The 23,354-nt window shown below is 34.8% G+C and overlaps 1 protein-coding gene across 4 annotated transcripts; it reads right to left on the bottom strand.

Annotated features, from left to right (window-relative positions):
- Positions 1 to 3,503: 3,503 nt before the first annotated feature.
- Positions 3,504 to 22,787, bottom strand: LOC107902034 (DNA topoisomerase 1). Of its 4 annotated transcripts, none has more exons than XM_016828259.2 (22): positions 22,561 to 22,784; positions 21,688 to 22,386; positions 21,118 to 21,527; positions 20,090 to 20,720; positions 19,539 to 19,625; positions 18,764 to 18,810; positions 18,262 to 18,371; positions 18,031 to 18,131; positions 17,629 to 17,721; positions 12,581 to 12,664; positions 12,168 to 12,251; positions 11,739 to 11,807; positions 10,766 to 10,825; positions 9,957 to 10,028; positions 9,715 to 9,822; positions 9,535 to 9,611; positions 5,525 to 5,608; positions 5,221 to 5,332; positions 4,996 to 5,085; positions 4,544 to 4,609; positions 4,368 to 4,463; positions 3,504 to 4,030 (listed from the first exon to the last, which is right to left on the bottom strand). In XM_016828259.2, exons 1-22 carry the CDS (start codon positions 22,636 to 22,638, stop codon positions 3,896 to 3,898), a joined length of 3,393 nt encoding a protein of 1,130 aa, XP_016683748.1. In that variant the 5' UTR covers positions 22,639 to 22,784; the 3' UTR covers positions 3,504 to 3,895. The 4 variants fall into 4 exon arrangements, 3 of the variants coding, with proteins under 3 accessions (XP_016683748.1, XP_016683751.1, XP_016683752.1); XR_001685571.2 differs by lacking the exon at positions 3,504 to 4,030 and adding an exon at positions 4,708 to 4,833 and having other exon boundaries at positions 4,370 to 4,463; positions 22,561 to 22,786; XM_016828262.2 differs by lacking the exon at positions 5,525 to 5,608 and having other exon boundaries at positions 22,561 to 22,785.
- Between the last annotated feature and the right edge of the window lie 567 nt (positions 22,788 to 23,354).

Below are 23,354 nucleotides of genomic sequence, written 5' to 3'. Positions count from 1 at the left end.
CTAAAGAAGATTGAGGCGATCGTAAAGTGGAAACCGCTTAGAAGTGTTACTGAAGTTTAAAATTTCTTGGGTTTAGCTAGATATTATCGTAGATCCGTTGAAGGGTTTTCTCTTATTGCTTCACCCTTAACGAAACTACTTCAGAAAGATATGGTTTTTAAATGAACTAATGAAAGGTAGAATTTTTTTAACAGCTTAAGGCAATTTTGACTGAGGCACCAATGTTGATTCAACCAGAGCTTGGAAAAGATTTTGTGGTTTATAGTGATGCTTTGTATTCAGGACTTGGTTGTGTGTTGAGTAAAAGGGAAAAGTTGTGGCTTATGCTTCGAGGCAGTTGAAAACACATGAGCCTACTCATGATTTGGAATTAGTTGTTAGGGTATTCGCGCTTAACAGTTAGCGTCATTAATTGTATGGAGAGAAGTGTGTCATTTATATGGATCATAAGAGCCTTAAGTATCTCCTCACCCAAAAGGAGTTGAATTTAAGGTAAAGGAATTGGATTGAGCTTTTGAAAGGTTATGATTGTGTTATAGAGTATCATCCTGACAATGCGAATGTTGTTGTTGACGATTTGAGTGGACAGTCGATGACGGAGTTAAGAGCTATGTTTGCTCGCTTGAGTTTAGCTAGTGATAGAGGTTTGATGGTTGAACTTCAAGTGAGGCCGACTTTGTCGCAACAGATTAAAGAGAAGCAACTATTAGATGGGGATTTTTTTAAAGAGGGTTCGACAGGTTGAGCAAGGTGTCAAGGGAAATTTTCATGTTCGCAGTATGGTATTTTGAAATTTTGAGATATATTGTGTGTGCCGAGTGATGTAGATTTGAGGCAAGTGATTCTTACTAATACATATAGTAGCCCTTACACTATGAATCCCGATAGTAGTAAAATGTATCATGATCTTCGAGAGATTTATTGGTGGTCTGGTTTGAAGCGTGATGTTGTAGATTTTGTGTCTCGATCTTTGGTTAGTCAAAAGGTTAAGGCAGTGCATCAATTTCCTTCAGGTTCATTACAATTGGTTGCGATTCCTGAAAGGAAGTGGGAAAGGATTACTATGGATTTCATTTCGGGTTTACCTTTGACTCCGTCGAAGAGAACGCAGTGTGGGTTATAGTTGGTCAATTCTCGAAGAGTGCACATTTCTTGGTTGTGTGTACCAATTATTCTTTGCAGAAGTTGGCAGAGTTGTAATTGTTGAAATTGTATGTCTTCATAAGGTCTAGTTTTGATTATTTCAGATAGGGGTCTGCGTTTTACCTCGAGATTTTGAAAGAGTTTGCAAGAGGCTTTGGGGTTGAAGCTTAGTTTCAGTACGGCTTATCATCCTTAAACTGATGGCTAGTTAAAGAGAGTAATTCAAGTTTTGGAGGATATGTTGCAAAGTTGTGTGATTGAGTTCAATGGTATTTGGGAGCGATATTTTCCCTTGACAGAGTTCGCTTACAACAATATTTTTCAAGAGAGTATTTGTATGGCACTATTTGAAGAGTTGTATTGTAGGAAGTGTAGAAATCCTTTGAGTTGGATAGAATTGGATGATAAGCGTGCTGTTGGACCGGATTTAGTTCGTAAGACTAGAGAGAAGGTAAAGTTGATTTGCGAGAGGTTAAAAGCAGCGTCTTATAGGTACAAATCTTATGCAGATTTAAAATGTCAAGATGTCGAGTTTCAAGTTGGCGATAAAGTGTTCTTGAAAGTTCAACCTTGGATGAAGGTTTTGAGGTTTGGAAGGAAGGGTAAATTGAGTCCAAAGTATGGTGGACCTTATGAAGTTGTTGAGAGGATTGGTTCGGTAGCTTATCAACTCAAGTTGCTGCCAGAACTTGAGTGAATCCACAATGTTTTTCATGTGTCAATGTTGCGGAAGTATCATTCAAATTTGTCGCATATTATGCCAGTAGAAGAGATTGAGGTTCAAACCGACCTAACTTATGAGGAAGAACCGATTGAGATTGTAGCTCGCAAAGAGAAGGTTTTGCGAAACAAGAGGGTTTCATTGGTTAAAGTTTTGTGGCGCAACCACAAGACAGACGAGGCTACTTGGGAAGCCAAAGATGCAATGAGACAACAATATCCTTATTTATTTAGCTCAAGTAAATTTCAAGGATGAAATATTTTTTAGAGGGCGAGAATTGAAACACTCCGAAATTGGGCCTAGGAGTTTTAGGGGTATTTTAGGGATTTTAGCTCTAGTGAGCTCAGAAATTTCGTTAGCATGGTATTTAGAATGTATTTGTCTATGACATTTTGAAATTTAAATCACTTTTTGAAAAAAGATACTGAAAAGGCTTTCAATTTTGAAATAAGGACTGATTTGTAAAAGGGTCAAAATTATGTGTGTTATGAAGCAGTTTTACCAAAATTTTAAAGTCAACCTAATATCACCCCCCACCTACAATTTTTCATGTTAGTTTCTCCCCGTTGCTTTGTTTGTTGTCCCTTGTTCTCCCAAGTTCTCTCATTCAATTTTATTTGCTAAACCTTTATCCTTTTGATTCTTATCATCACCTAAGCCAAAAACCTCCATCGTATTTCAAGAAAAATAGCCAAAAATACCATAGATTTTCCATTGTTTAGCTTTCGAGTTTTTCGGGCTTCATGAATTTTTGATCAAATGCTCGGTTTTTCATCATCGAAGGTAACCGTTCATCTTTCTATTAGTGTTTAATATTATCTAGTCTTAAAACTGAGTTTTTAGCCAATAATCGCATGTTTTAAATAAAATTCGAAAATTGGGTCATTAATGGTCAACTTCAGGATTTTGGGTAAAAACGTGGTTTCAAAGTGTTTTACAATTAGTATTGACATTATTAGAAGGTTTCTAAACTTATTTTGAAGTTTCGTTAAAGATTTCTTATGTTTTAGTGAATTTCGTAAAAATTATCATAAATATGTCGAAAATTTTGATACCATGAATTGAGTAGTTTTGTGTAGTTTAAAGGATGAGAATCAGGTGTAGGTGAATAATTAAATGAATAGAATTCGTTTTGGACAAAAATATTAAGAATTTACTGAGAGATTTGAATTTCAAGTATGTTATGTCGACTTAAATTGTCACAAATCACTCAATCAAATACCTCATAATGCAAATACTTCATATTTGTTAAATTGTCACAAGAACAATTAGATTATAGCTTTTTCTTATTTTCCTTGGGTACAAAAAAGGGCAAAAGTGCTCAAGGGCCAACTAAATTTAATTATGACACTTACATAATTTATACCTGTTCAAGCTCTATAATTTATACCTGTTCAAGCTCTAAAATATAAGACTAAAATTTTACACATTTCCACTTATACTTATAACAAAACTAGCCACATTTTTTTTTTTTGGAAATAAAATTATATTATTATGAACATAATATTTAATAATTTTATGTATATTTCCATTATTAAAATTTTGTATATAACATCCTAACCTTTTATTAATGCTTACATTATGATATCATACATTACTACATATCAATGTTTGTATGTGCTCTAAATTACGTTGTATATAAAAAATAACATAATATATTAGAATTTTAGAAACTTGAATGTTCAAACTTACACTCAACCTATATTTTAAATGGACTTTTTTTTTCCAAGCCTATTTTGGTTTAATAATTTTACCCAAACCTTCCCAAAAATATTATAGTACAGGTGAATAACTCAACCTATGGACAGTTCTACTCATCACTTGGAAATACTCATCACTTGGAAATATTAATATCGATTTATACGAAAGCCAAACCCTACAAAATCGGGCCCCCTTCCAACCTAAATTACAATTGCTATCTATGCTAATTGACTATTCATTCCTCTTGCTGTCAAATGAAGCGGGAGATCCTGTGTCGCAACTAAGCAGCCAAAAACCTTTTATTCATCCCAAAATTAAGTTTCTGCTGCCCTAGTTAACAGCATTACTGCTCTCTATAGCTTCTTCAACCTTTGGTTTGTTCCTAGGTCGCCCAGATCTTCTTACATCTTTACTTGACAAAAGATCCAATGCTTTCTCTAGGGTGACATCTTTCGGCTTCATACTCTGCAATCATATCCAATCAAACCATGACATTGGAATTAGCTTTTTAGTGTTAGAATACATTAACTCCAACTTCTAACAGTTTTAACATTGTCTGCCAACATATAAGGGATACTCTTTTTTGTTTCGGTATTCCATTTCCATATCCTTTGTTTACATCGCCCACAAATCATTCCATGGGAGTCTCTACAAGAATTGGTGCCCCAGTACTGGAATTATGTTTATCCATCTCCTATGCTAATAACACCATATCAAGCACCACTATTTTTGAAGCCTCCATGCCCAATTATCGATGGCAAACAAATTAAGAACTAAGAAATAATTTTCCATCACCATTTACCTTGGGAACAGAAGCTGTGGTGCGTCGATGGCGAACCGAGAATCCAACCTTTGCAAGCTTCAATATCACAGGGTGCCCATCCTTAGGGTGTTCTCCCTGCCAAGATGTGCAAAAGTTTAAGTTGGACATTCTGCAGCATAAAGAAAACATAACCCTCTTTAAAGATGGCTAAGTACCAATGTTACAGGGTAGCGCAGCAGCTCAACAGCATCTTCGAGGGTGATGGTATCCACATTCTTTATCTGAATGAAAAAACAAGATGCAGATCTGTTTTTAACCAGGTTGTGACATATCAAACAGTACTTACAAGTACTATCTAAAAAACATAAAAAGTATTTACTGGTCACTATTAGGCTAAACAAGAGGCATTAATCCATGTAATGACCCCCGTGTACAACTGGCTTGTCCTGTGTAGTTTCACATGCTAGATCACATCACCATTTCACCTTTTCAAAGTATTGTTTTCCTTCTCAGCATAAAGGTGGTGGTATGAAAAAATAAAACTCTAGTTAGCCGGTATTTCATTAACTGAGTGCTTTTGTAGCAACAAGAGAGATGATTCCTTTCAGGAAATATAAACCACCACAAGTATGAAACAGTGCAAAAAGCAAAATAGATATAACCGTACATGAGAAACAGAGGACCGCTTAGGTAAATAACCAGTCCTGTCTTCTCCAAGCTGCACATAGTATCCATAAGGGCCATTCTTTAACAAAACCTGCGAGGGAATTAAAAATGAGTATGGAAGAAACAATTTAGTGTCTAGTTATAACAAATGGTAACAGAATATTCAAATGAAAATAAAAATAAAAATCCTTGTTCACTGATACTAGGACCAATATTAAATGCAAACCTTCTCATTGGACCCTGGATTAAGACCTAACAGTTTTGGCTCCTCGACAGTGTTGCTCTTTTGAGGGCTCTCTTCTTCCTCCTCGTCACCATATAATGTCTTAGCAATATATCTATAAAAATAAAAATAAAAATCAATCATTTACAAAAACTCAAAAGATGATAGTGAATAGAAAATACATCATCACAATGCTCTTACTAATTGTAAACAAATAATTACCAAAAGGCACATGCAAGCATGTACTCGTAAGTGTAATGCATGTATGCATCAAAATCAAGTAATTATCGTAGTGCTCCACACTTACTTGCACTTTGGATGTTGGTTACACCCTATAAAATAGCCTGCACCAAACCTACTTACTTTGAAAATTAACGTTCCCCCCATGCAACTGAAAAAGGTAGGAATAAGGAGCATTATTTGACTGGTGAACTAATTAATATATAATATATATATTCAAGGTATATATAATTGTGAGTAATACTGTAACAAATTGATATGCTATACATGCAAAAATAAAACAAAAAAAGGCATAATATTCCTTGCTAGGTCTTTAAAGGACATTTTAGCTCTAAATAAATAGAGTTTGGAAAAGCTTTGGTTGGAACCCATATCTCACCCATTTGCTATATTTCTTTAATAGTGTGGGCAGTGGGCATATGATATTTGCAATAATACCCGCTATTATCACTAAATTTACATAATAATATGATAGGTTTCACACTAACAAGACAAATGGTCTGAGGAAAATGAATGCATGGATACAAAAAACAATAAATGCTGCAACAAATAGCCTAGGACATAAACTTCTTTAGATAATAATTAAATCCATTTATGCAGCTAGAGAAACATAAACTTTATTAGCAAGAAACAGGTCCTACTAGAGTATTTCCTTCCATTTAAAATGATGCATGGATGTTCTGAATGCTTTTGTGGTCAAACCTATGTTCAAAAAGACCATTAGCTTCACTTATCTAATTAAGGCTTAGGTTTCTCGATTTCAGTTGATTTCTTTCTTTAGGTTTCTTCATTCAGATTTTATTTCAATTGATTTTTTTTCCTTTCTAGAGTAGATTCCCAATTTATGTAATATGCTGATCCTTGTTCAAAAGACAAATGAAATAATGAAACCTAAGTTGAACTTTTATCAAAACCCAAAAGAGATCTGGGTCTCTCTCTAAGGACTCCTAAGGTTTCAGGCTCTCTTTGATGAACTACTGTTGCATGTCAATTAATTATTATTAGCTTAGTTTATTATATTTTATTAGGAGATTTTATTTATGAGTATTTTAAGAGATCTTTTTTAATTAAAAGTATTTTAGAGAGATATTAGGAGTCTTTCTTGCTTATAGTCTTTATTTTTCTTAGCTTATAAGTCTTTTATTCAAATAAGTAAACCTATGTAACCTCTATTTAAGAGGCCAATTGGTAGCAATAAAATTAAGCCAGATTAAGGAAATTTTACGAGATTTAAGATTCTCTAACAAGTCTTAAGGTCTAGAATTCCCTTCGACGAGCTCCACTTGTTCAACATAGATCATTCGTGAGGAAGAGGTAAAAATCAGGGAAAGAGCCCTGACAAGACAGACGGATTGCCTGTGAATCGTTCGGTGACAAGATCCATTAGTCGGGACCGTAACAACTACCTAGTGTAATGGATATTGGAGAAGATAGAGACTCCATTGTCATTTCTTTTTACAAATGTGCATTTTTTATTACTAAAGACATGTTTGGGTTTATAGGAGTTGCTGATAGAGAAAGCTTAGCTGGGTTACTTTTTAAAATTGTTAATGTTGGTTACAAGTTAGAAGTGGTTTATTCAATGGTGCTAATAAATGATATGGGAAGGAATAATGGGTAGCAGCAATTGTTTTATCTGATAAAATGACCTTTGATTCGACTCCAATAATGATCGATGGATGTGTGAGCACCTGAAAAATGTCAATCACTCTTGAGGAAGGTACTTTTTGCCAAGTTTATCCCGACTTCAAGTCTGAGGACAAGCTCTTTCTCCTGGAGGGGAGTAATGTTGTGGATGCTTTGCGGGCCAAACTATGTTAGGAAAGGCCATTAGTTTCGAATCTCTTATTAAGGCCTAGGTTTCTCAATTGCGATTTTATTCCAGCAGCTAAGCTTCATCTGCTAGCAACTCCCATATAAACGAAGCATGTCCTTAGTGATAAAAAACTGCACAATAAAAGAACTAACAATAGTCTATTATCTTCAATATCCATTTCACTAGGTAATTCATCAAGTTTAGACCCATACTTTTCAATATAGAGTTGGAGGTTATTTGGATCAGGTTTAAAGAAACAAGATGGGTTGCAACAATGTACTTACTCTAGTGGTGAGAGTTTGATCGAATCGAATGAAAAAATTTCAAGTTAATCGAGTTGACGAATCTTATTTTATCATCTAACTTGATTTGAAATTTTTTCGAATCGAATCGAGCGATATGGAATTCGAATCTAATCGAATATAATATATTTGTTCAAGTTAAATTAAAAAAATGACTTCGGATCCTTGTAGCCATTGCCACTCACTGTAATGAAATTTTCTCATCGTAATCAAATTTGTTATTAACTTAATCCTCTCATAATTTATTCATAAATCTTTTATATATGAGTTACCTTCTTTGTTTGCTTAGTTGCTTCAATCATCTTCTGATTCTTGTCACCATGTATTTTGAAATTAAAAAATATATTAAATGTAAAAAATGTGATTTTTTTTTAAAAGTTATTTTAAAAATAAAATGTGAAATTGATACCAACAAAAAATTTTGACACAAATATTTTATAACATCATCAATAATTTAATTTGAACAAAAATTTATAAAGATTTAGCATGATTAAACAATTCAATAATATAAATAGTATATATAAATTCGGAAAAAAAAATTTGGGGTTTAGGAGGAAGTGAAAGTTTTGAGGGAAAGCAAAAGGAAAAAAGGTTTAGGGGAAGTAAAAGTTCTGGGGAGTTTGAGGGAAGTAAAAGTTTGGGGGAGAAAGTAAAAGGAAAAAAGTTTTGAGGGTTTGAGAGGAAGTAAATTTTTTGGGGCAAGTAAAATGGTTTAATATTTAGTTTATTCAAATTCGAAAATTCAACTCGATTCGAACTCAAAATTCGAAAAAAAAATTGAGTTGATTCGATTAACTTGATTAATTCGATTCGAATAATTCAAAATTCGAACTTTTTTTCGATTTTTTTCGAGTTGAATCGAATTTTTCTCACCCTACTTAACTCCTTATTGAGCCATAAAAATAAATAAATAAATACATATCACATGGTAGATGGGAAAATACTATGTTATGTGCCAATTTCAAGGTATGGGACTTGGATCCCATATAGGAAAGTACGGGATTTCCTAATGGGATTTATGTACCTAGGCTCTCCAAGCTCAATAGCTAGCTTTTAAGGTGTGGTTCTCCAAAAGGTTCGTATGAATTGGAATCAGAGCCAACCATCATATTTCCCAGTTGCAATCGTGCAGCACGGGTGATGATGTCGGCATTACAATGTTCACCCAGGGCTAGATTAAGCTTGCACAAAGCTAGCCCACATGGGCGCAGGGCTGTGGAGCGTGGTGGATTATTATGTGCCAATTGCAAGGCATGAGACTTGTATCCCATGTAGGAAAGTAAGGGATTTCCTAGTAGGGTTTACATCGACCTAGGCTCTTCAACCTCAATAGTTAGATTTTGAGGTGTGGTTCTCCAAAGGTCCATATCATACTATTGCAATAAGCTGCAAATAGGTGAAAGAAAGAAAAACAGCTGGCAAAGATTGTGGAAGGATCAATATCTGCTGAGCATTTCCCTTTAAGTTAATCAACAAGTGCTGAAATCAAGCTTAAGAACTTGAACAAAGGTTAGGTTCAAAGATAATTAAAGTGAGCCGAACTTGATGAGCAAATTGCATTGATTTAATCTGCTCTTTGTTCGCACATGCTTAAAATGCCTTCATCTGATTTACGTATGACTAACCTTATCCACTCCTTTCCACATCCATAGGATTGTGTAATTCCATTCAGATAACCAACTTTCTCTACTCTTCTACTAAAAGACCAAAAATAATGGTACATATCATATTAAACAAGCTATCCTAAACAATCAGACCAATGTTATCAAATCACTTGGGGATATTGTCAAAGGTTTTAGGGTCCTGATCAAACACTTTTCACCAATGAGGTTTGCAACATCTTTATCTTACTAAATGCTCTTTGCTATTCTTCATATTCTTTTCTTTTTTTCTATCTTATATTTCTTTTTAAATTTAATAACTGAAGCCAACGGAAGCAAAAAAGACAGAATAACATACCTTGGACATGTCCTGCTTTTATTAGGGAGAGAAGCAAACAAGAAATCCCCAAATGTCTTTTCCAACATCTTCTCCACCTGAATTAAAACTAACTTAACTAAAACTTGAAACCAATATATTGTAAGATTAAAAATATATACATGCGAAGCTTGGGTATGGGATAAGAAAACCTTGGAATACCTGATGAACGTGAACGCTTTCAGCACGACTACAATATGAGCTGAAACGTGTCCAGTAGTCCCTAAGGAGCCCTTTCCATTCAGTTAAGCCTGCAGAAACATTGTCAAGCTGCAAATACAAGTAACAAGTGAAACAGGTTAATAACACCACCGTAACAAAGAAAGAACCACATTCCAAATATTTCAAATCTAACAAACTGACAAGACTTTTAAGCTACCACAATTGAGCAGCTTGCCACTTACTTCTGACTCCATATCAGCTGTAAAACTGTAATCAGTGACCTCAGAAAAATGGTGAGAGAGAAATGCTGAGACCTAGACATCATCCCAGAAGTATTAGAGAATAGTAGATCTAGAATCCCAATTTGTTTACATATATTAATTACTTGGAACTGGTAGATTTTTTTAAATTCAATAAAATCCCAAAACAAATTACCAATATATTATAATACACTTCAACTGGTTCCACTTTCGGCTATGAAATCATATTTCCCATTTTGTTGGCAACTTGGGCAACTACTTATCACTACTTGAGGCAAGAAGTGTGTATTGCCAATTTTACTTGAAATAATAATTACCTATGCATTCCAATATCTACATTACTATTGCATCAAACCCAGAAATCATTTGCTAATATATGGAGGGCTCAAACTTATGTAAGGCCACGATAAATCCAATACTTAGTAGATGTTAGACAATACAACTTAATACTTCCCCTCATGCATAGCTAAACAAAGGCCAACTCAGGGAAAACAACCCTAAGGATGGGCCATAACACAGGTCCTAGGATTGAAACCTGGCTCTGACAGCATGCTAAGCTAAGCATCTAGCTTAACTTCAGTTGGCGATATGTGGAACACCCAACTTTAATATAAAACCCCAATACTGACAAATGAAGGATAACAGCAATAAACAATTATTATTATTATTAATATTATTATTATCATTATTATCATTATTATTATCGCGGTGCAAGAAATTATTTAACATATTAAGTTATGCTAAAATATTAAGTACAGAAAATCAAATAGAGTAGGAAGGAGATAACATACCATGCGACCGCGAAATTCAGGATACAGTACACGACTTTTTACTGTCACATAACTTCTATCCTGATGTAACAAAACGTGAAATGTGACGTTAGAATATGCCTAGTCAACATGAAAGTTGATGGTAAATAAGACCAACAAACTGCAACAGTTGCAAGGAAAAGTGCGGGAAAATTTGCAACATATCATAAAATCAATGGCATCAAATTATGAAAGAAGAACAATCAAACTACATAATAATTATTTCTTTTGATCTTGAAAATTTAGTGGATAAGCTCCTTCAGGAATTACTAGACTCCCATACAAGGTAATAACTTCAAGCAGGTTTTCAAATAAGCATTCTTTACAGAAATAGGCCATAGTGACAACCCAAAGAGTAAATTGGTATGAGATTTTATCTTTTATGGCTTTCTTTAAAAGTACTTTCTTGGTTGAGTTTGCTTGGGAAGTTTAGCACTTAATTATGTCATTCTAAAGGGATACAACTTTACTTCTGGCGTGTATAGTGAATATTTTGGCTTTGTCATTTGAGGTGGTAATACTAAATTAGCCAAAGGGCGGAGCATTCTTGCCGTATTTGAAATCTCCCAACTCCTGGTTATTTTTTTTTTAAATTCTTGATGTCATATCTTAGAGAAATCAATCGTGTCTTTCAAACTAAATCCAGTATATTCACGACAATCTAAACAATTCTAATTTGGTTAAATTTTCTACAGTTTAAATGAAACTTTTTTGTGTAACCACACTAATTAAACTGAGTTAATGCCCCCCCCCCCAAAAAAAAAAAACCTTACTCAGCATGCACATGAATGCATGGTATTAATCCAGAGCTTCTAAAAAGAGCATTACTGGGCAGCTTAGTTTGTTTACATAATGTTCATGCATCTGACATTTTTGAAATTAAAACCTCAAGCTTCATTTTAATTTTAATCACTTTTGGGGTGAATTTAAAAATTGACCATTTCTACATTTTTACCTGTAAAACTTTCAATGTTGAGGCATATGTCGAAGGTCTACCAATTCCAAGCTCCTCCAGTTTCTTAACCTTTAAAATGCAGCATTAGGAAGTTAAGACCGGCCCATTGCATAAGAAGAAAAGTGAGCATAATTGATTAACTGTTTCCCTTCCTCAGCCCATGTTGCATGCACTCAGCAAGAGGTGAATAGGATGATATGTAGATATTTTACATCAACGCCAAAGAAACATACATGAAGGAAAGAAAGAACAGAATATTTGAAAAATAATTTTGGATACTTCGTCCAAAAGCTGAAAGTATCTTAGTGTACTTTATATGATAGCACCTAGACATCATATTTCAGTGCAATGGCTGAAGCATGATTACATTGTAATTAACTGAGTATGAAAATTGCTAGCAAGCACTTGAAGTAAGTTGAGAAGATGTACCAAAGATCCTTCAGAATACCGCGGTGGTGCCTGAGTATGATGCTGCTTGATTTCTACTTCACCAATAGATAATTGATCCCCCTTCTGCAAAACAGATTAGTTAGTGATGGCACAAACTGAAAAAGGAACACAAAAAATTACCAACACTTTCTAAATCATAAAGACACATTAACTTCAAGAGTTTTTTTTTTTTTTGGGGGGGGGGGGCGACGCACTGCCATGTATTATTTCATTCCACACTGCTAAAAACTACACTGAGACCACAGGAAAAAGCAGTTAAAATTCTGTCAGGGACCATGCCAAGGCCAACTGAGGAACATTATATAATAGAAATAGAAAGACTAACAAGCATCATGGGAATCAAAATATTAAATAATTCAAAATAAACGATAAATAAAATGAAAAATGAGTACCTTCAAGGAACTAAGAATGCCAAAAGCCACAGCATTATGGCTGGCTTCATTATCCTTAAATCTGATTGTTTCAGATTCCACATCCTAGAAAATTAAAATAACATAAATAGAAAAAGGAAACAAAAAGTCAATTTTTTGAGACATGCTACCAATCATGTTAAATGTGTTACAAGTAAATCTTCATGGTGCTCATGCATTTCCAATGTAGAACAAGTATTCTCAAATCTAATCACGAAAGAAATAATCTAAAATCTCGATCAAAATTGTGAAACTTCAATAATTAATTGAAATAGCAATGTAAATCCGACACCTCGAAAAACTTAACATGGGTACTTATAACTAAACAACCCCCTAAACCCTAATAAAAGGCAAAACACCAAATATAACACTAAAACCATACATGAAAATGATGTAACATACTAGTTACAGTGAAGTAACCTTATATATCTATGTACAAATTGCAATTATGCCTGTAAACCAAAAATATAGTCCTAGATAATTTCATGTTTCTGTCCCCATAAATTACCTTTTATTATGAACTAAAATTCGTATAAAATGGGGATTTTGCACAAAATAGTGAAAATGTTTCATTTTAATTAAGAAGTTTTAGTAATAGTTATAAAGCAAAATTAAGAAATCCCACAAGATTTGGCATTTGATTTTGATTTGAGTCATGCCTACCTCAATAGCCAATCAAAAACATTACTCAGTTATAAGTGATTTTACCATTAGAGTTAAGAAACATCAATAGATAATACATAAACCTTATAAGTGTAGGAATATTCTGTAAATATTTTAGGAATATTTTGTAGATATTTTTTTATTAAAATCCCTTATTTTAAGGGATCATATCTCCTATTTAGTATCTTTCCTAACTTAGAGTTTCCTAAAGTAGTGTCATAGGTTGTATATAAAAACTCTGATTTATGTTCTATTTAATATATATAATACTCTGATTTCTACATGGTATCAGTTTAGGTTACGATTTCTTTTTCAACCTAGACCATGTCCGAAACTCCTTCTCCTACTTCGGAGATTACTTCAAATCCAGAAAATTTTTCTGGTTCCGATGCTCCATCAGATTCGTCTAGTCTGACTATCACCTGCCATCGATTGAATGGCAACAATTTTCTTGAAGGGTCTTGTGAAGGTAATCTGGTCATAAAAGATCCAGAAGGTAACCTTTCTTCTACTGCATTTTTCTCCTCCCAATTGACTCCTAATTGGATCCTCGATTCTGGTGCTACGGATCATATGACTGGTAACAAGGCATTGTTTCACAATTTTTTCCATACCTTTGGTAAAGCTGTCAAAACGGCTGATGGTACCTTGTGCAAAATAGAGGGACATGGCACTGTTATTCTCAATGAACAGATTGCACTTAAAAATGTTCTCTTTGTACCAAATCTGGCGTGCAATCTCATCTCTGTTAGTAAATTGTCCACAGACTTGCACTGCTCTGTAATTTTTAATGATCGTGATTGTACTTTGCAGGCACTGAACTCGAAGAAGATGATTGGTAAGGCCAGCTTGCATAATGGTCTCTACATCCTCCCTACCTCTCCTAAAATCGAGATCTCCAAGCCATTTACCGCTTTAGGAAAAGTTGATACTGTTATGTTATGGCACTTTCGTTTAGGCCATCCTAGTTTCCAATACCTTACAAAATTGTTTCCTGCTCTATTCATTAATAAAAGGCCTAATTCTTTTTCTTGCAAAGTTTGCTCTCTTGCCAAACATACTAAATCATCTTATTTTCCTTCTACATACAAGCCTTCTTACCCTTTTGCTTTGATCCATAGTGATATTTGGGACCTTTCTCGGGTGAAGAATGCTGATAATTGTAAGTGGTTTATCACTTTTATTGATGATCACAGTAGGATAACTTGGACTTATTTGCTGAAAGATAAATCTGAAACTGCTAGTGTTTTTGTGCAATTTTATAACATGGTTCTCACTCAATTTGGGTCTAAAATCCAGCTCTTTAAATCTGATAATGGCAGTGAATTTTTTGCTAGGTCTTTAGGTGATTTTTTTAAGGAAAAGGGCATAGTTCAGATTAGTTCTTGTGTTGGAACCCCACAGCAAAACGGCGTTGCCGAAAGAAAAAATAGGCACCTTCTTGAAGTTACTCGTTCTCTTCTATTTACCACTAATGTTCCTAAATATTTGTGGGGGGAAGCCTTATTAACTGCCACATATTTAATCAACCGGATGCCTAGTAAGGTTTTAAAATTTCAAACGCCTCAATCTATATTTTTGCAGCACTTTCCTCATTTTAAGTCTATCTCCTCCATTCTGCCACTTAAAATTTTTGGCTGCACTGTTTTTATCCAAAATATTGCTCCTAATAAGTCCAAGTTAGATCCTAAGTCTTTAAAATGTGTATTGGTTGGGTATTCTTCACTTAAGAAGGGTTATAAATGCTATCATCCTCCTTCTAAACGATTTTTCACCACTATGGATATAACATTTTATGAGCAGGATTCCTATTTCACTCAGGCTGAAATTCAGGGGGAAACATGGAGTGATTTTCAGCCACAACAGGTATCTCCTTCTAATCTTCATTCTCAACCTTCAGAATTGCCATCTTGTTCGCCATTACCTGCAGATCTGTCACCTGTGAATGCTCCCATTGATTCTCCTGTAGTACCTATGACTAATTCACCTACACCCACTTTAAACACTTTTCCTGAAAATACACCTACTCCAATTGACAGTCTTCAAAAAACACCATCACCCAAACAACTTCGTGTCTACACAAGAAAAAGAAGACATATCCCTGAGACTGTTTTGCAATCTGATTCTTGTCGAGAATTGGATTTGGGTCCAGCTGCCGAAATGGAAGAAGAAATCAGTAAGTCCACTACTCTAGATGACTTTCCTATTGCTATTAGAAAAGGGGTTAGACAGTGCACCAAGCATCCTATTGAAAAATTTACTGGTTATAATTCATTGATGCCGTCTTTTCAAGCATTTACAGCAACTTTGGATAAAGAACAGGTTCCCACAAGCATAGCTGAAGCTCTAAAGGATCCAAAATGGAGAAGGGCTGTTGAAGAGGAAATTTGTGCACTAGAGAAAAATGCTACTTGGACCATTACAGACCTTCCTCAAGGAAAAAAGGCTGTCGGCTGTAAATGGATCTTTGCTGTAAAGTATAACTCCAATGGCAGTATCCAACGATACAAAGCTAGACTAGTGGCCAGAGGTTTCACGCAAACATATGGGATAGACTTCACAGAAACTTTTGCACCTGTGGCAAAGCTTAACACTATTCGAGTACTCCTAAGTTTGGCTGTAAATTGCGATTGGAAATTACACCAACTTGATGTAAAAAACGCATTTCTTAATGGCAAGCTTGAGGAAGAAGTCTATATGCAATTGCCACCTGGCTCAAAGTCTATTGAAGGTAGCAACAAGGTTTGCAAGCTCAACAAGTCTCTATACGGGTTAAAACAATCACCCAGAGCTTGGTTCGAGAGGTTCACTAAAGTCATTCTTCAAAATGGCTACAAGCAGTCCCTTGCCGATCATACGCTTTTCATCAAGGTAACTTCTACAAATAAGAAAGCTATCCTAATTGTGTATGTGGATGACATCATTCTTACTGGAGATGATGAGGAAGAGATTAGCAATTTGAAGAAGTTGTTAAACAGGGAATTCAAAACCAAGGACTTGGGAAAGCTAAGGTATTTCCTAGGAATGGAGGTGGCAAGATCAAAAGAAGGACTTGTGATCAACCAGAGAAAGTATGTACTTGATTTACTCAAAGAAACTGGTTTTCTTGGCTGTAAGCCGGCTGATACACCAATGGAGGCAAACTTGAGATTCAATAAAGAAGATGAGTCCTTAGTAGACAGAGAGAAATTTCAAAGGTTAGTTGGGAAACTAATCTACTTATCCTTGACAAGGCCAGATATAACTTTTCCCGTAAATGTGATAAGTCAACACATGACTAATCCTACTGAAGAGCATATGGCAGCAGCAAATAGAATTCTCAAGTACTTGAAGAAAACTCCAGGACACGGCTTAATGTTTAAGAAGACACAAGACAGAACTGTTAAGATTTTTACAGACTCTAGTTGGGCTGGAGATCTCACTGAAAGAAGATCCACTAGTGGGTACTGCACTTTTGTTTGGGGTAACCTTACAACTTGGAGAAGTAAGAAACAATCTGTTGTTTCAAGAAGTAGTGCTGAAGCTGAATTTAGAGCACTAGCTTTGGGGATATGCGAAGGAATTTGGCTACTTAAATTACTAAAAGAACTTGGCACAAATCAGGAGGATCACTTTGAAGTTTTGTGTGATAATCAATCTGCCATTCAGATTGCCAAGAACCCAGTTCAACATGACTGAACAAAGCATGTTGAAATTGATAGGCATTTTATTGCTGATCAAGTCAACAAAAAGACAGCCACTCTTTCTTACATTCCTTCAGAAGGACAGATTGCAGACATTCTTACCAAGGCTTTGCCAAAACCTGTGTTCAATAAATTCCTATTCAAGCTGGGATTATACAATGTATATTCTCCAGCTTGAGGGGGAGTGTAGGAATATTCTGTAAATATTTTAGGAATATTTTGTAGATATTTTTTTATTAAAATCCCTTATTTTAAGGGATCATATCTCCTATTTAGTATCTTTCCTAACTTAGAGTTTCCTAAAGTAGTGTCATAGGTTGTATATAAAAACTCTGATTTATGTTCTATTTAATATATAATACTCTGATTTCTACAATAAGCAACAAAAATATAGTAAATATAGTAAAAAGGAAATAAAATAACATTTGATGCCATTTTATGTCCAAGGAAAATATTTACCACTGTCCGTACATTTACAATATAGACACACAAAAAGTAGACAACCTTGCAAATAAAGATGGAAACAAGCAAACTTCGATTAAACTATCAACAGACCACAAAGCATTCAGATTTTCTGTGTTGAGCACAAAGATCTCCCACATTCATCCACATTACATACTGAAAGGAGCAGCCAGAAAATGTATGCAGTATGCACAAATGTACAGGAAAAACTGTATATTATACCTGATAAGCAGACTGATAACCAAGGAACGCTACTCTTGAGCATGAAGATCGGAAAATGATGGACTCATCACAATTCCCAGTTTCAAGTTGTATCTGCTTAGGACAGTGAATGTTATATAGATGATAGTATAATGGTCCACAACCATGCAGATAAAGAAAAATATAATCTATCCATGTCTGCATTTTTTTAGAAGAAAGAGAAAATAAACCGCATGCAAGTAAATGCAATTACTAAAGCAAAAAAGAAAAAGAAGATTTTTGCCTGAGGAACAAATCAATGCAGCTGCTAAGAAGCACAATGGCCACCAAAAGATGGTAAGTAATCAAGCCAGCTTATTCTAATTGAAGTTAATGAATCAAAAAATCATCATATAAACATAAGAAGAGAATTTACATTCCAACCTGCTCTAGGATTGAAGGTTCCATTTGACAAGCCATTGTTCTTGACCAAATAAGAGTGTATAACTTCAATGAATCTTCATCAAGTGCTCCAACAAGCATAGCTGGCATTAAGGACAATTCAGTTGATAACTGGCAGTGAGATTTCACACTAGAAATAAAATATCTGTAGTACAGTTCAAAGTAAAATATAACATATTCTCAAGATAGAACAAACAAAGTCTGTTCACGTACATGGTAACCTCCGAATATTGGTGGGTCTAATTGCTTCATGTGCTTCTTGAGCATTCTTGACCTTCTTATAATACTTACATGCATTTTCTGGGGTAAAACGGGACCCATATCTGCAGAAATTTAAGTTTTTCTTTACAATCAGCAAGTTAAAAGGAGCAAATGTGCCAAATATTAAACAGGGACTTTAAGCTACAATGCAGCCTACAATAAATTGGTGTTATCAATGGAAAATGCAATAACTTATTTTGCTGCACTAAGAACTTCAAAGGAAGTAAGAACTTCAAAGGAAGATATAGATAATAAACTTTGATCATAAAAATCAAGAAGCAACCAGAGCTAAGAATGTAGGATACACAAATATATTAGAATTAAAGTTACATTATAGATATGCAACAATAACTGCCATGGCAAAAATGTTAGCATAGGCATATTGACAGGATATCAGCATGCAGGTAAAAGAAGATAATATTTTTTAGCTAACAATTCAGATACAAAAAGTCACCTTTCCATAACCAAGGAGCGAATGTCCTTGACAGCTTCATCAGAAATCTAACAAAATAAACAGAAAGAGTATTATAAACCCAAAAGATCAACAACCATATCAGAAACTAGCGCAGAAAATTTAACATAGACTTAGGAAAGACAAGTAAATGAAGAGAACAAGATAAACAAAATATCCATACAACTGAAACCATGGTCGTCAGTATCAGTTAATGTTCTACCACAGTAGCATGGATCAAGTACCAGAATAACAGTACACATGACAAGCAGCATATCAACTAATTAATAGCAAGAGGGAGTACTCTGTTGAATGAGAATATGAACCAAATATAAGGCATCAGTCTTGCCAAGAGCAAAAGTGTATGCCCTAAACAACCAATTAAATGCATTTAAGGCACTTGAAGTAAACCAAGATGAAGCAACTCCACCGATGAAGACTTGTTCAAGGAAAACAAGATGGCAGAAGACACCTAGAATGTTTTCCATCTTTCCTGACCTTTTAGGACAAGAAATCTCTAACTATGGTCTTCCCAAGAGTCCAAATTAAATTTACACCAGGTATCTCCTCTTCCTCGGCCTAGCTCAATCAACCTCTAATTTGCTATTACTATTTATTAAAATAAAAGATTCCTCGAAGACATTACAAAGCAAGAGGAAGACACATGAAGACCTCTAGTGCAGGGTATGTGCACACTCAAGACCATTTTACTTAAGGAAAAAAATGAAAGGCAATGCATAACTGGAGCAAGAAATATAGAGACCAAAGATGTACTCACATGTAGCCCATCTGTTCTGCTGTATGTTATCAACCCAGTTGCCTTACCATCTGACAATTGAATCCCTTCATAAAGCTTCTGAGCAAGCTGCATTGTTTATGTGAAAATAGAACTAGTAAAAATATTGAAAAGCCTACCAGATAGTTATATGTTGAGGCGCTTGATGAAGAAGCAAACAGTTAAGAGTGAAAAGGATGTAAAAAGCCATACATATAATTTAGCATGTAAAAAAGAAAGCAAATAAAGTATGTCAACTTATAAAAGTTCAATCAACCATATAGTTTACTAAAAAGTTCCAAGCAACTATATATAGAGTAACACCAACCAAAATAGCAAATCAGTATTTAAAGAAGAAAATATCATTGCCACTCAGGCAAAGGTTTTCAATAAAAAGAGGAAAAATTGGAAAATAGATTAAGTATAAAATTAGAGACACTTTCAAATGGCCAAGACTATGAAACCAAGTTTAATCACAAAGGGAGCAGATGATAAAGATAACTAAAATTCCACAGGTTTTATACAACTAAAAAGAAAATCAACAACTTACAAACCTTCATTGTATATGTTGCAGGAAAGTTTAATTTGTTTGCAGCATCCTGCTGAAGTGTTGATGTTATGTAGGGTGCAGGAGGGTTTCTTCGCATTGTATTTCTTTTAGAGTTGATCACCTTAAAATTTTCTATATTAATCTTCTGCCGAACATCCTTTGCCTCTGTATCTGAACTGATTGAGAATTGACCTAACTTCTTGGAATTAAAATGAGTTAAGTGTGCAGGGAAAGAATTTGGTTCTTCAAAGCGAACCTCAATAGTCCAATACTCCAGTGGTTTAAACTCATCAATCTCTGTTTCTCTATCACAAATAAGAGACAAAGCAGCTGATTGCACCCGTCCAGCAGACTGGCAACCCGGTAGTTTCCTCCATAATAGTGGTGAAATGTTAAACCCTATCAGATAATCAAGAGCACGTCTAGCAAGATAAGCATGTACCAAGTTTACATCAATTTCCCGTGGCATTTGCAGAGCACTTTTGATGGATGCCTCAGTTATCTCATGAAAGACAACTCTTGCTACACTAACATTTTCACCTAAAGCATCCTGCTGCTGCAACATCTCTATGATGTGCCAAGCAATAGCCTCTCCTTCGCGGTCTGGGTCTGATGCGAGAACAAGATTTTCTGCTCTGAGTAAGGAAAGGAAGATGAGAAACTGAAAAATATACTGACAAATACAACTGAACAAATTGGTAACAATCATGGATGATAACATTACAACATAAGTCTGTATCACTTAAACAATATCATAAGATTTCTCATTAAAAGATTGATCTGAAGAATTCATTAAAAGCGATAGAAAGGAATACAACAAATACCTTCTTTCAACAACATCATGCATCTGGATAGGTAAACGTATGTCATAAAACTTAACATATGATCTCAAAGAATTTATTGCAAGTGATAGAGAGGAACATGAAAGTATTTTCATTTAGTGGGACATCTGTAAATTAGACCATAAGACATCTGACCAAAAAAAACTCACAATTTTCACTATAAAAGCTTGGAAGGGACATGATTACATACCCACTCAGTGCAACCTTGATACTCTTAAGATGCGTCCATGCAGCACTAGGGACCTCCCATACCATGCTAAAGTCATCATCAGGTCGCACAGATCCCGACCGAGCAGCTAGGTCCCTAACATGACCGTAGCTAGGCAAGACTTCAAACATATCACCAAGGTAGCCCTGTATAACCTTCGCCTTTGTGACAGATTCAACCACCATAACAGACTTCGCAGCGGGAGGATATAGCTGCTTCAGCGGCTTTTCTCGTTGAGATATATTTTTCTGCACCTGTTTCTGAACTGGCTCATTAACGTCTGCCACTGGCTGCCTTTTTCTGCCTGAGCCTGTACTATTCTTTTTGGATTGCTTCTTGGTTGAAGCAGAAGCATCAGGAGCTTCGGCAAGTAAGTTGCCAGTTGAAACTTTCTGGAAGAATGCATTGTTAGCAAAATGTTTACAAGATCTGAAACCATGCACAGACACGCAGATGAAAATAGTGCATATATGCGTGTCTGCGTATACAATTTGTATGCATATTGAAAGCCCAAAATATCCAAATTCTATTTAGCATTTAATCACTGCTAACCTCTGAAGTCTGTTTCGGACGCTGACCATTTTTTTTGCTAATATTTGAAGTCCCTACTAGAGAAGAAGTTTTAGAGCTTTTCGCCACTGGTGTTTCCTCTGAAACAACAGTGCTAGAAACCTGTTCCTTTTTGTTCTTGCTTCTCGACTGCTTTTTCTTTATCAGACTAGCTTTAGATTCTGGCTTAGCATTGATAACCAGTGAAGTAGAAGTAGAGTCTGGATTAGCAGTGTTAACCAGTGAATATGAAGTAGAGTCCGGTTTAGCACTGTTAAGCAGTGAAGTTGAAGCAGGAGACTCAAAAGGTGCAGCCCTGTCCCCGTTGAGAGCAGCCACTCCCTTTAGCTTCTTCCAATGCCTATGAAACCGTCTGAAGCTAAAGCCACTGCTCTTTCCATCTCTAACACTCATACCATCGTTCTTAGTTGCCACTGGAGGGGAGTGAGAAAAAAACATTTTGGAAAGAGGCACAAAAGCTGAGGTTGATCGCATAGCCTGGGGAGTCACACATGTAGAGATTACATTTCTATTCCGAGGTAGTGTATAAGTTATGTGGTTGGGCGGCAAAGCAAATGTAGAGGCACTATGAAGAGTTGCGAAATTCGGATAGCTAGGCATGAGGCTTGAAGGGGGTCTGAGTTTCTTAAATCTAGGCTGAGATGGTATTGAAGAAATAAGTTTAACAACCTTGAGCTGAAACTGAAACACCAATGCACAATCAGTTAATACAATCAAACAGCTAAGAGCACATAAATATTATTGCTGATAAAAAAGAGCATGATATGGTAAAAACTAAGACACAAGAAAAGGAAAGACCCAATTTTCAGTAATCCAGAAAAAGAAAAAAGAATGAATGAGAGATAGAAAAAGAACCTTTGGCATCAACGACGGGTGAAGACGCAGTGCTGCACAATTACTAGTAGGAGGAGAAGACAACAAGCACCTCTGCATTTCCCTTTGAACCCTTTGACGCAAATTAATATTGGGTTCTGGATAGGACGAGAACCAAACAGAAAGCCTGAAAGGGTTTAGAGGCTCTGATAAAAAAGAAAGAAAGGGTTTAGAGATAGGTTTTCTAGTATAAGGTACGAACCAGTGTATTTTATTTCTTTATCACAATTTGACATTATATGAATCAGTTATCACAATTTATTTTTTATAAAAAATAAATTTTAAACCCTTTTCCATCATTTATAATTTTGTTACTGTAAACGTATTTATTACATAACACCAATTGTTAATTATTAATTATTTATTAAATGTATACTAAATTTGTAATATATATTTGTTAAATTAATTAATATGGACTAAATCCTAAATTTTAATGATGTAGAGAGATCAATATTAAAATTTTACTTTTTTATTGGGCAAAAATATTAAGGAAAAAGGCATGTGATATAAAATAGTTTATGACCTTCTCTTTATAAAAACTAATATGATTTTTTTTTGTTAAATTAGGGAGTACAAATTTAAAAATTAAAATATATTATAATCTTACTTTATTTTTAAATTTTTAAACTATCTATTTTTTATTTAAAAAATAAAGTCCAATTATTGTCACTATTAAATTTCTATTAATTTTATTGGTGTAACATTTTGAAATTAAAAAAAAATCATCTGATAATCATGTTGTTAGAGTTATGTGACCCAAATTTTAATAGATTGTT

This window comes from Gossypium hirsutum, chromosome D06 (assembly GCF_007990345.1).
Source record: "Gossypium hirsutum isolate 1008001.06 chromosome D06, Gossypium_hirsutum_v2.1, whole genome shotgun sequence".
Classification (NCBI taxonomy): Eukaryota; Viridiplantae; Streptophyta; class Magnoliopsida; order Malvales; family Malvaceae; genus Gossypium; species Gossypium hirsutum.
This window is presented reverse-complemented; position numbering and strand designations above follow the sequence as displayed.

Excerpts from the sequence above, each read along its gene's own strand:
- LOC107902034 (XM_016828259.2), bottom strand. The coding sequence starts at position 22,638 with ATGCAGAGGTGCTTGTTGTCTTCTCCTCCTACTAGTAATTGTGCAGCA. Across the intron at positions 18,132-18,261 it reads CAATATTCGGAGGTTACCAT|CTATGCTTGTTGGAGCACTT; the intron begins GTACGTGAACAG and ends CCTTAATGCCAG. Across the intron at positions 9,612-9,714 it reads AAAGCGTTCACGTTCATCAG|GTGGAGAAGATGTTGGAAAA; the intron begins GTATTCCAAGGT and ends GTTTTAATTCAG.